Source organism: Balaenoptera ricei, chromosome 2 (assembly GCF_028023285.1).
Source record: "Balaenoptera ricei isolate mBalRic1 chromosome 2, mBalRic1.hap2, whole genome shotgun sequence".
Lineage (NCBI taxonomy): Eukaryota > Metazoa > Chordata > Mammalia > Artiodactyla > Balaenopteridae > Balaenoptera > Balaenoptera ricei.
This window is the reverse complement of record NC_082640.1, coordinates 162,691,514-162,703,987: the sequence shown is the minus strand read 5'-3', so window position 1 is coordinate 162,703,987 and position 12,474 is coordinate 162,691,514. Positions and strand designations below refer to the sequence as shown.

General features: G+C 56.9%; 1 protein-coding gene across 1 annotated transcript; it reads left to right on the top strand.

The window, feature by feature from the left end:
* Positions 1-581: 581 nt before the first annotated feature.
* Positions 582-4,609, top strand: NGB (neuroglobin). The gene is made up of 4 exons (XM_059915798.1): positions 582-670; positions 2,207-2,318; positions 2,943-3,062; positions 4,475-4,609. Exons 1-4 carry the CDS (start codon positions 582-584, stop codon positions 4,607-4,609), a joined length of 456 nt encoding a protein of 151 aa, XP_059771781.1.
* The last annotated feature ends 7,865 nt before the right edge of the window (positions 4,610-12,474 follow it).

Sequence of the window (12,474 nt, the reverse complement as noted above, 5' to 3'; positions counted from 1 at the left end):
GGGGCATAAGGAAGGGGACCCTGTACCAAGGGGTCAGATGCCTCCAGGCAGTGTTTGAGTGGGGCTCTTGGAGAGGTGGCTCTCGCAGAGCTTACCTAAGACGATCAAATTGAACTCCTTGCCCTAACTAGGGAGTGTCACCAGATGAGAAACTGAGGTCCCGAGAGGCTCGACGATTTCTGCGAAGCTCTGAAGCCCGGTCGTTTCCCAGGCCACCGGGTCGTCCCCGGCCGGAGCCAGTTGCCCAGAGATGCGCGTCCTTACGGACGAGAGGAGGGCGGGGGCCGCGGTTGCTTTAAAGCGCCCCAGCCCGGGCGGCGCGGGGCGGGGCGCTCTCGGAGCCGTGGGGTGCAGGGCGCAGCGGCCGGAGCGGGGTCCCCGGAAGCGCCAGCGGGGCCGGCCCGGCGGGGGCTCCTCCACCTGGGCGGGGAAGGAGCGGTTGCAGGACCCCGCCCGGCCGAGGCGCGGGGGCCGTAGGAGGTGCCGACTGGCCGCATCGCCGCAGAGATGTCGCGGCACGTGCGGTGACGGTGCCCGCGCCCCGAGGGTCCCAGCCTAGCGCCCCGCGTCCCCGGGCGAGCATGGAGCGCCCGGAGCCCGAGCTGATCCGGCAGAGCTGGCGGGAGGTGAGCCGCAGCCCGCTGGAGCATGGCACCGTCCTGTTCGCCAGGTGAGGGCGGCCCGAGCGCCCCCGGGGTGCGGGTAGTGGGGTGCCTCGCCAGGAATGGGTTCGAGGAGGCTGAGCTGGCGCTAGAGAAGGGAAACCAGCCCGTTGCTGGGGCGCTGGGGCGCCTCCAGATGTGCGCCAGAGGAGCGGCGCAGGGCGACGGGTGGCGCAGCCCCTGCTGCTCTTCCCGCGACGGTGGCCCGTCTTGCGAGTCAGCACGCCCCGCTCTCTATGGGGCTCTCTGGGTGCCGGCCAGGGTCCGCTCCGGCAGACCTCCTTACACTTGGGCCAGCGGCCTCCGGTCCCCACGCTGCGCCCCCTGCCTGGCTGTGTGCCTCCTGAGTGGTCTTTTCTTGGATGGTGACTGCAGGGGTGCCCACCGCTGCCCATACGGGTAGACTGGGTTGTCCCGAGAGCTCTTGTGTGGGTAGGGCGTACTGGGCGCCTGGCCTGCGGAGCACAGGGTCTGGGCCCCAGAAGTGTGAGCTTCCAGCAACCAACAGAATAAACCTTCCTGAGGAAAGGACTGGGCTAGGACCAGAGGACTGTCAGGGAAGGGATGACAGATGCCCAATTCTCACCACTGGAGAGAGGGGTAAGAGGGTGTGCAGACCCCAAAGGGGAAGGGGAGGCCAGTCTTCAACCTCAGCTTGAGGGTGTCTAGGTAACCCCTCTGCCATCACCAAAGAGGCAATGCTACCTCACCATGGTTTTTCAGGAGCCTTGGCTCCCTAAGCCAGCCCAGAAATTCTGAAGAGGCTTTCACAAAACCTACCCCAAACAAAAAGGGAATAAATTTGCAGAGTTACACAAAACCCCAGTGGCTTTCCCAGATGTGGCTGAGAGCTTCTGCTTGTGCCTCCCAGCTTTCCCCAGACCCACTGTTTTCTCAGGCACCCTCTGTGGCTCTGCTACTCCTAAGCTGTGTGACCTTAGGCAAGTTACTTAACCTCTCTGGGCTTCTGTTTCCTCTTCTATATAACTGGGATAACAGTTATACCCACTGCTTAGGATTGTGAGGAATACATGAGTTAACCATGTGTAAAGTACTCAATTCTCAGTAAGTGTAAGGGGTTCTGATTACTATAATTATCATTGCTGGCCCAAGCCCCCTTGGGCATGATGACATTGGGAGGTTCTGACCCAAGAATGGGAGAGAGGGAGAGGGATAGAGGCAGAGAGGGGGGTGGGTGGGGAGAGAGAGGTTTTCTTTTCTCCACCATGGACTCCAGGCTTCCTGTTTGAGAACCCCTTCCTGTCCCAGTCCCCACCCCTCAGTGGTTTATGGAGGGGCTACCCTATGGCAGGTCGTATGAGAGGCCTGGGGACACATTGTTTTTTCCAGGATGCCACTTCCAGGTTGCGGAAGAGGTGAGAGAGGGACACCGGCAAAGCTGGCCAAGGGGTGCGTGCTAGGTTGGAGGGTGTGCTTAGTTCACAGCCAAGGCTCTGCCCACCCTCTCCTGCTGCTGGGCCGCCAGGGCCCATGGAGCCTGCAGGGGCAACACCCCAGGGCTGACACCGGGCTTCCACCCACAGGCTGTTTGACCTGGAGCCGGACCTGCTGCCCCTCTTCCAGTACAACTGCCGCCAGTTCTCCAGCCCGGAGGACTGCCTATCTTCCCCTGAGTTCCTGGACCACATCAGGAAGGTGAGGGGAAGGCGGAGCACCTTCCTGGGAGAGAGCGAGGAACTCGGGAGAGTTACTTCCGTTTCCTGCCCCAGCCCTGGTCTTAGCCCCCTCCTCCTGCTGCCTGCTGTCAGAGGCATCTGCCCCTTTCCCTTTGCGCTGAGCTGGGCCGAGTCTGGGGCACCCGAGTCAGCCTTCTCCCCCACCCTGCTCTCAGCCAGCTGCTCCCAGCTCTGCCATTTGCCCTTGGCCTTGTCCCCTGGCTCCTGTAGGTGGTGTTGGCGCTGATCCATCAGGGGCCATCTGCCTGTGAAAACCAAGCTGGGGTTTTCTTAGAGGCTGGCGACTCTCACAGGGCCTCAGTGTCCCCTCGTCCCAGGAGGACAACACTGTCCAGCAGGTGTGTTTAGGGCTTTGAGCCCCTCAGAAGAGAGCAGCTTCCTCCATGGTGTAACATGAGTAGTTTGGCCACCATATGTTGAGCGCCTACTGTATGCAGATGCAGGCTGCCTTTCGTCTCTGATACTGGAAAACTGAGGGTCCTCTTTTCCTTCTGGCTGGGACCCCCAGGTTCTGGATTATGGCTGTGAGTGGGGATGGGGAGTTGCTCTGGTCTCTGTTTCACCGCCACCTTGGCCTTGGCAGGTGATGCTCGTGATTGATGCTGCGGTGACCAACGTGGAGGACCTGTCCTCGCTGGAGGAGTACCTTGCCAGCCTGGGCAGGAAGCACCGGGCGGTGGGTGTGAAGCTCAGCTCCTTCTCGGTGGGTAAAGGGGCTCTTTCTCTCTCCAAAGCTCCTGGTCTGAGGCCACCACTCTCTCCCAGGCCTCTCCAGTCCACCTGTTCATCCTTCCCACTCCTATACCCTCAGATGACTGGGGCTGGGGCATGCATTGTTATGTACTTGCTGTGTGACCCTGGCACTGCCTTGACCTCTCTGAGCCTCCAATTTTTCTTCTCTGGTATGGTTTCCCTTAGAACCATAGGAAGTGAAAGAGCCTTTGGGATTAGCTGGTCTGCTCAGTTTTATATTGCTGTGTATAAAACCATCCCAGAACAACCTGGCTTAAAACAATGATTTCTGATTTCTCTGGGCTCAGTTGAGTGGTTCTTCTGTTCCACGTGCTGTGGCTGGAGCCACGCGTGCACTGCACTCAGCTGGGAGCTCAGCTGGGGCTGGAATGTCCAAGATGGCCTGTCATCCTTTGGGATCTCTCTCCCTGTGGCCTCTTATTGCTCAATAGTCTAGCTGAGATTCTTTACAGAGTGGCACCTGAGTTCCGAGAGGAAGTGTTTCAAGAGGACAAGCCAGCCTCTGCATGCATCACTCTTGCTAATGTCCCATCGGCCAAAGCCAGTCACATGGATGAGCCCAGTGTCAAGGGTGTGAATCCTTGAGGTGTGGCTCACTCGGGACCCTGACCTGACAGCCTACCAGAAAGTCACCTTGCCAGACGTACGCACCTTGAGGAAGGCACTGAGTTTGTCTTGTCATTTTCTGCATCCCCAGCACTAGCACAGTATCTGGTATTTAGTGCATATTCAGTAAATATTTGTGGAATAAATAACCTGTATTTTATAATTACTAATAATACATGAGAACCGTTATTATTGTTGAAGACTTACTGTGTGTAGATGCTGTGCTGAGAGCTTTTCATAGATGATCTCATTTAATCATCCCAATAATCTGATGAGTTGGAAGTTTTACATTCCCTGTTTTACTGATGAAGCATCTGAGGCTCAGAGAGGTTACCTAACTTGCTCAAGGTCACACAGCTTGTAAGTAGTAGAGTCAGAAAGTGAACTCAGGTTCATCTCAGGTTGCAGAGCCTGGACTCTTAACATCATGACTGCTGTCTTACAGAGGAGGAAACAGGCCTGGAGGCAATGACTTTGCTTGGTCTGAGCTGGAGGTCCCAGGCAATGCCTCGGCTCCACTCATGGGGTGGTTGTGAGGCTGGGAGTGGAGTGAAATGCTTTGTTCACTTTAAAGCCTCACCTTTAAGGTGTACACAAGGATTGGGGCAGAATCCTGCTCAGGAAGCATGGACCCCCTTGCAGGAGAGAAGAACAGCCCAGGAGTCCTTATCAGTCCCAAGCCTCAGTTTTCTCACCTGTGGAATGAGGGCACGCCTTCCTGCCTTTGGGAATGACAGGTGCCCCTTGCCTCTGCAGACGGTGGGTGAGTCCCTGCTCTACATGCTGGAGAAGTGCCTGGGCCCTGCCTTCACACCAGCCATGAGGGCTGCCTGGAGCCAGCTCTACGGAGCCGTGGTACAGGCCATGAGTCGTGGCTGGGATGGCGATTAAGAGGCGGCCCTGCCCAGCGGCCTCCGCCTGGTGGCCCCTGACGGTCTGTGTCTATCTGTTGGTCTGTGTCCATTGTAGCCCAGGCTCCCCTAGGCCTCCCTGCATCATGGTCCTTGTCCCCTTGGCCATGCTGGAGAGGTGATGGAGCAGGGCTGCGTCTCAGTCTCCCTCACCCCCAACGGCAGACAGGGTGGCTTTTCCTTAGAAAGGGGCCTTCGGATTTCCTTGAATTTCCAATAGCTTCCTCCCTGCCGGCCTTCTTTCCTCTGTGGCCTCCCCTCTTCTTCCAGGAGGAGCAGCGTTTTGGTAGCAGAGGTGGCATGGACCCAGAGGGTATGGGCTTTGAGGGAATGGGCTCTTCTGTCACCCTCCCTTCCCAGGCGAGCCTGGGCCAAGCGGGGCAGTGGGGAGGCTGAGCTTCGGGCACCTTCCCAGCTTGCCTGCCTTCAGTGCTTTTCTCTCCCAGGGGTGTTTGCTTTTCACAAGGAAAGAGGTGGGATAGCTTCAGCCTTCATGGTGGAATCACGGGCAGCAGGAGCAGGGGACCAGGAGAGCTGCTGAGGAAGGGAGACCTGGCTCCCTGATGGGGCTTATCTGGGTCTTGGGGGCCCACTCAGATGCCACCCGACAGAGTAGTTTTTCTTTTGTAGTATCTGGTGGGAGCTCCCCTATTATTGCTCTGTAAGAACCAGCCAGCCGGCCAGGGTGCGGCGAGGCTGTGGAAGGGCAAGGAAGGAGGAGGGCTTCATTCCCAAGAGACCTGACTCCCAGTGGCTCTTGCTCACCCTGCACTCCGTCAGACCCTGAGTCTCATTTCCCTCACCACCCTTTCTGCCTCTGCCCATACTGACGGCGGGTCCACAGCTCCCCATATTTAATACCTGCCGTGTGCCTGTACTTACCTGGATGGATAGAAGAGAAAGCTGCAGGAGAGGCCCCCTGCCCTCGCCCCGAGCTGTCTCCACTTTTATCTTCTGCTGCGTGTTGTGGTTGTATAAACTTATGAGAAATAAACTTATTTTGTGTGCCCCTCTGATCCGCTGGGACTGGTCTTTTCTTTGGTGTTGGCTTGTGGCCAGATGAAGATGCAGGGCAGTGGATGTAGGACAGGGTGGGAGGATGGGTTCAGCAGGGCCAAGGCCAGAGTGGGTGGAAAAGTAGGGAAAAGTGTGGGGAAGCCAGTGGCTGAGATGGAGCCAGGGGTCTGTGGTGGAAACTGGCTGGCAGGGCACACAACTGGACTACATTTCCCAGCGTCCCTTGCACTTATGTGGGGCATGTGACTGAGTTCTGGCCAATGGAATGTGTGGACATGTATACCACTTCCAGACCTGGTCCCCACAAACTCCTGCATGCCCCTCTGTGCGCTGTCATCCTTCCACCAGCCTGATGCAGACCTCACAGTGACCTTGAGGGCCATGCATTGAACGTGGCAGAGTCACAGGTGGAAGGAGCTGGGTCCCTGAATCACTGCTTGGAGGAGAGCACCCACTAATCAGAAGTGCCTTGCAGGGTCCAAGTACGTCTCCAGCATGTAGAGCAGGGGCTCACCGATTTTGAATTTTACAGGAAAGAGACATAAACTTCTACTGTGTTTGTGCCATTGTACATTTGGGGGTTGGTTTGTTACAACATTTACCCACACTAGTCCAAAGTCTGAAGCAGTTCACTGCTCAGGGGTCTGGGAGCCCACCTGCTGGTGGACAAGGTGAGGCCAGGGATTGAATGGATTAGGTGCCAGGACAGGACAGCTGCAACAAATCTGAGGAAAGCTTCTAGATCCTCTTGGCAGGGGAAGGTGCCAATCCCAGGGTGGTCTTTTTAAGGAGACTAAACGTGATAACCTGGGGTGCACATTGGAGTTGAAGAGCAGGTGTGAGTGTGAGTGTGTGTGGGGGGGTGTGGTTATGAGAAGCACGCAGACAACAGTAGAGACATAGCCAGGGGCATGGGGAGCGAGTGACTTTAAGAGCGGGCTTCCTCCAAAGCAAGCTTGGGCTTAACCCGCCACGTGCTCCTGGCCTCCTAGGTGTGGGGTCCTGGAGCTGGGCTGTGAATGGCTGGAGGGACTGCACCCAGGCCAGCTACCCACACCCCGAGGTCCGGTTTTCTCAGCCCAGGCCAATGCCACTGGCACCAGCAGAGCCTCCCTAGCTCCAGCTGGGGCCTCATTTTTGCTGAGCTCAGGGGGCCAGGCCTGCCAGGCTGTGTGACTGCAGACGTTGGGTCTGGAGCGTGTTAGGAGTGCTTTTCCCGCTGGGGCATCAAAAGTATCTTTTTCTTGTGCCCACACAGGCTCCAGTGAGGAGGCCTCCTCTGCTGTGTGACCAAACAGCGGCTCAGGATCTGGTGGCCAAGCCTGGCCTAGGGCTCCTGAATGTTTGACACCCGCCCAGGAGCCTGGGGTGACCTGGCTCCGGAGAGGCCAAACAGCCTCCTCTGATGTGTCTTAAGCCATCCTAAGCATGGGTGCTTTCGCCTCTCTTGAAGGCCTCTCTTCCACTTGTGCGTGTCTGCATGTACGTGCATGTGAGAGTGTGAGTGTGTGAGTGTGTGTGTGTGTGTGTGTGTGTGTGTGCAGGGCAGGTAGTTCCTTCCTCCTCCATTCCAGGTCTCAGCCCTGGAATCCTCTCTCTCTTCTCCTCATTCCATCAGCCCACAACTCCCGTTCTACACAAAGAACCTCCCCTCCCTCACCGCCCCCTTCCCTCTCCAGCTACCACCCTATTTCTTTACTTCCTTTGATAGCAAAACTCTTCAGAAGAGTTGTCTTTCCTTGCCGTTCTCATGTCATCACTCCTGTGAGAGGATGGTAACCCGTTTCAACCAGGCTTTCATCCACCCACCAATCTTACCGTCAAGGTCACCAACAGTCTCTATCCTGCCAAACTCAGGGGCTACGTCTCAGCGTTCATCTTCCTCTTCTGCTCAGCAGCACTTGGAAGAGTTGATCACCCCTTCTTCTATCTTACGTTAACATACACAAAAATCAGAGCCTAACAGATCTCCATGTACCCTTCACCCAGAATCAGCAGTGAAGCAACTCAAGACCTCCCCCTGCCCTTTTCTTTTGCTGGACAGTTTCAAAGCTAATTCCAGACATCATGTTCTTTCACTCGTAAAGTCTTCCATATGAATTTCTAGCTGATTTTTTTTTTTTTTTTTTTTTTTACCTTTTAACTCATGCTATCAACATACCTACCAAGATGAACAGTTATCTCCTCAACATCACCTAATAACACCCAGTTCATATTCAAATTTCCCTGGTATCTCAAAGATGTCTTTCTGCAGCTGGTTTGTTCAATTCAAGATGCAATCAAGGGCCACGCACTGTATCTGGTTGTGTCTCCTAAACCTCTCATTCTCTACCAGCCTCTCGCCTCCTCCCCCAGGCTATTGATTTGTGGGTGAAACCTGGTTATTTGTTCAGTGGCGTGTCCAGCATTTGACTTGGCTGATGCTTCTTGGTGGCGTCTTTGAGCTCATTCCTCTCTGCCCCGTATTTGTTGTCAAGTGTGATTAGAGCTGGGGTCCCCCTTCCCCTTTGAGTCCCTTTCTTCCCTTGGCTTCCAGGACACCAGGCTTTCCTGGTTTCCCTCCTTCCCCTCTGCCACTCCTTTTCAGTCTCCCTTGCAGATCCTCCTTCCCATCTCTCTCCGACCTATGCTTGCGCCTGTAGAGATCGCAGCCAGTCCCATGCTTTCAACACCATCCGGACGCTGATGACTCTGGAGTTTACACCTCCAGCCCAACTCTCCCTTACTCCAGACTCTGTATCCAGCCACCTGCCGCCCAACGTCCACACAAGGCACCATCTCAGACGTAACACAACCAAAACGGAACACTTGGTCTTTTTCCCAGACCTGCTCCTTCCCAGCGTTCTCTGCTTTGGTAAACCAGCTTACCCAGTTGTTTAGGCTGAAGAACTGGGAGTCATCCTTATCTCCTTGCTTTCTCTCAGACCTCCCCATCGAATCTATCCAGGGATCCCCAGGCCCTATTCCGAATTTCACTACCTCTCTCCTCTTTCACTGCCCTGTCCTTGGCTGAGCTACTGTACTGTCGCCCCTGGATGCCTCAACAGAGTCCCCAATGGGGCTTTCTGCTTCCGTCTTGTCCCCACCCAGTGGCTAGTAAGGGGATCATGTCTCTCCCCTGCTCAGAACCCTCCAGTAGCTTAGCCCACGGAGCCCCACGGCCGCCTCAGACCTTGCCTCCTTCCTCTCTTCCCCTCGCTCACTCTGCTCCGGCCACTCTGGCCTCCTCGCTGGTCCTCGGGCCCCACATTTAGTCCCCACTCCCTTCATGCAGCCTCCACTGGCTCACGTGTCTCATGTCGCGTTCCCACAGAGCTGGTCCCCCATCCTCCCCATCTCTAGACAGCCCCCCCATCCTGCTTTATTTTTTCTTCAAAGCACCTATCCTGACCTCCCACTATGTAAATTTGTTTACTGTACTTATAATCTATTGCATTCCACACGCGAAAGCTGTCAGGAAAGCCACTTTGGGCTCTATGTTTGGATGGAAGAGGAGAGGCTTCAAACCATTGCTGAAGGTGACCAGACAGGCAGAAATGACCCCTGAAGCTGGTGTGTGTGTCTCTCTGGTCCAACAGTAGTACTTACTGCAAAGTAAGATGATTACAACAGAAGTTGTGCCCACGCTAGGCATTAACTGCTTGTAAGCCCAAAGGAAAATGCTTGTTTGGGTCTAATCTTTGATTACCTACCAGGCACCTGCCTTCTGAGCTCTCTGGAGGCAGAGTGAAGGGAGGAGAGGTTTCCCAGCTTATGGATTTGTAACTACGGACAAGCTACAGGGCTACCCGCTCCCTGAGGTGAGAGGCAGTGTGAGGTGCTGAGACCAGCTTGCGCGGTTCCAGGACCATGAGGCTGGGATGGTTTTCCTTACGGCTCCATGAGAGCCTTGCTCACTCAACCCTCCTACACACCAGAGTCACCGGGGGGATTTCGTAAAATAGAAACGTCCGGGCCCCACCCCAGAAATTCTGGCTTGTTCGCGGAGGGGGCCTGGATGTTGGGATTGTTTAAAATCTCCCAGGATGCTCCAATTTGCAGCTGGGCTAGAGACCCAGCACTTGAAGCTTGAGAGATGCTGGGCTGCTGGTTGTCAAGGTGGGACCTCAGATGTTCAAAAAACAGCTTCTGTTGAAAAAACCTGTGAACTGTCTTCCCATAAGCCAGGCTCTGCCACGTTTCCCCGGGCCCTTCACAGAGCGAGCTCAGAAACCCAGAGTCCGCCAGCATGGAGCTTCCCGAGCATGACGGCTTTGGGAGGGTGGCAGGGAGCTGCCCCAAGCTTGGCCTCCAGGCACAGCCTCCTGGAGCCCAGGGCCCTTCTGCTTCCTCCCCAGTCCCACAGAGCCCAGCCCGGCACTCAGTCTGGTGCACCAATGCCCTCTTGGGCGGAGCCCCATGGAGCTGGCATCCTGGACCTCCCTGGCACCAGGCCTCCCTCTTGGCCATCTGCCCACTCCCCCCCTCCTCAACCCCCTGATCCCCATTCCCAGGCAGCAGGACCTAGCCCCTCCCACCCGGCCAGGGTGTTCTTCCTACCCCTCTCCCCACTGAAGCATCTCTTGTGGATTTCATCTGACCCGACTTGGAAGATAATTGCTTTGAGGGGAGAGGGATCAAGGGGATGGGCCCTGGCCCCCTGCCCGGGTTCACACCATGGGGGGCTTTGAGCCCTTGCCCATGGGTGGACTATGAAAGCTTGAGGAGAAGGTCCAGTGAGGGGAGCTCAGGAGCCTCCCTTGGGCACCGTGCCCCTGAGAGTGGCCTCTGCCCTCACAGGGAGCAGCGGGGGAGGAAGCCCCCCTCCACACCCTGTTCCTTCTGTCCCTGTGGCTGAATCTGCTCTATTCAGTAATGAGACAGAGTGGTCAGTCTCCTGCTCTCCTGCTTTCAGGATGAGGTGACCGGCCCAGGGTCAGCGAGCTGGCTAGAGGAAGGGCCAGGACACATGTCCTCCAGGGCAGGGAATGTACCCCCCTTGCCACAGGTGTGACAGCAGACATAACTACCCTTTGCTAGAGGGTTTTCTTATCCTGTGCAGGCCTGCTGTGACAGCCCCACATACCCCGCTAATGCCCAGCCTCTCCCTGACCTGCCCCTCCCTCGTGCTGCTGGCGGAGGCTGGCGCAGACCTGAGCCCAGCGTGCTGCTCCCTGCGGGCTCCCACCTGAAGTCTTCGTCTTGTCAAGCCCGGCTGCTCATCTGGCCGAGGGCCCGCTCTCAGGGCCCAGCACTCACCCCAGGGCTTCTGCTGCCCAGGAAAGGCTGCCCTGGTGGCTTCCTGGGTAGCTCATGGACCGGAAAGTTCTCCCCTACTGCTCAGGGGACTCTCAGAGCATCCACGGTGGAAAGAGGCAGATTCACTTCTTGTTTCTCCAGCAGACGAGGTAGCATTTGCCAGGCCTTCCCCTGTGAGGACAGGGGCCAGGGAAGGCCTCAGGGGTCAAGGGTCCTAGAGTGGCAGCTCAGGCCCCAGGGGCCAAAGCCACAAAGCAAGTTGTGGTGCTCCAGCCTGGCCACCTCTGGGAGCTCTGGCTCCTTCTAGATGGAGGGAAAGCCCTGCTGGGCTGGTTCAGATGCAGAGGCACAGGCCAGCAGAGGTTGGGAGGACTTGTTTATTCAAGGCACGGTCATAGCGTTAATAACAAGAAGGTTTGGCGTTCTGGCACATTCCTTTAGTGGTGATGGCCAAGGGAAGTCCACACTCCCCACCGGGGTCCCCAGAGGATGCAATGCTGCTGATAGGCACTTTGCTTCCAGAAGTGTCTGAGGAAGAGGCAGGCAAGCATGGAGCTGCCCTAGGCCCCGGGAGGGGCACTTCTCAAAGGCTCTAGGCAATACCTGGTCCCCCGAGGCAGCTCCCTCCAGAGAGGATCAGGTCTGAGAGGCGGGGCTTGGGGGAACAGATGGGGCGGGGGCAGCTGGGAAGTGGGCAGTGGGATGGGGTGGGTGGTGGTAGGCGGAGGCCAATGGGTGAGAAGCGTGTGGGCCGAGAGAGCAGGTTGGAGGGGAGATGCTTGAGGAGGGCCTGGATGTGGTGTGTAAAGAGCCAAAGGACGCCCACACCCGTAGCGGTGACCACGGAAGGTCGAGAGGCTGTGGCCGGGGTCTCCGGGAAGAGTAGAGAAGCGAGTAGACGCAGCAACTTTCCCAACATCCTCACCGTCTTCTCTCAGAACCAGACTGCACTTGACCCAGATTCAGAGGGGGAAGCCCCAGCCATGCTGCCATAGCATCTGCTGGGACCTTTCCATATGTAGCTTCCACAGGCTGCCAGCTGGGCAGTAGGAGGCGAGACAAGCAGCAGGAACAGTCCCGCAGGGGCTGCGGAGGCCGGGGCGGATGCCAGCAAGTAGTGCCAAGTGAAGGAGAGCCCTCAGGCCAGCTTCTGGCAGGACGGCCCTCACCACACACCTGGGGTTGGGGCAGGGCCTGGAGCTGCCACCTCCCCATGGTGGGCAGGGCTCTGTGCTGGACTGTTCTGGAAAGGACCACTTCCCCCTGTTGGCTGGTGAAATGCTTGGGGGAGATAGCCCCGCGGGGCCTGGGTTTACGAGGGACCAGCTGGGTATAATTCCCTCCTTATTCCTACCTGGACAAGGAGAGACGGCCTCCTCCCAGATGAGCCAGGCTCTCTGGAAAGATCCCTCATGCCAAGGTCTGGGCTGAGCTCTCGTGGGAGAGCAATATTTGCCCCTCAAATGCTATTTCTCCTCTGGGGTCAAGCTTGCAGCTTCTGGAGCTGGGATGTGGGCACGGGTGGAGCAGAAGTGAGGCTCAGGTGATCTGAGCTCAGGCGCATCTGTGTGCCCGGCAGCTGGTGGGAAA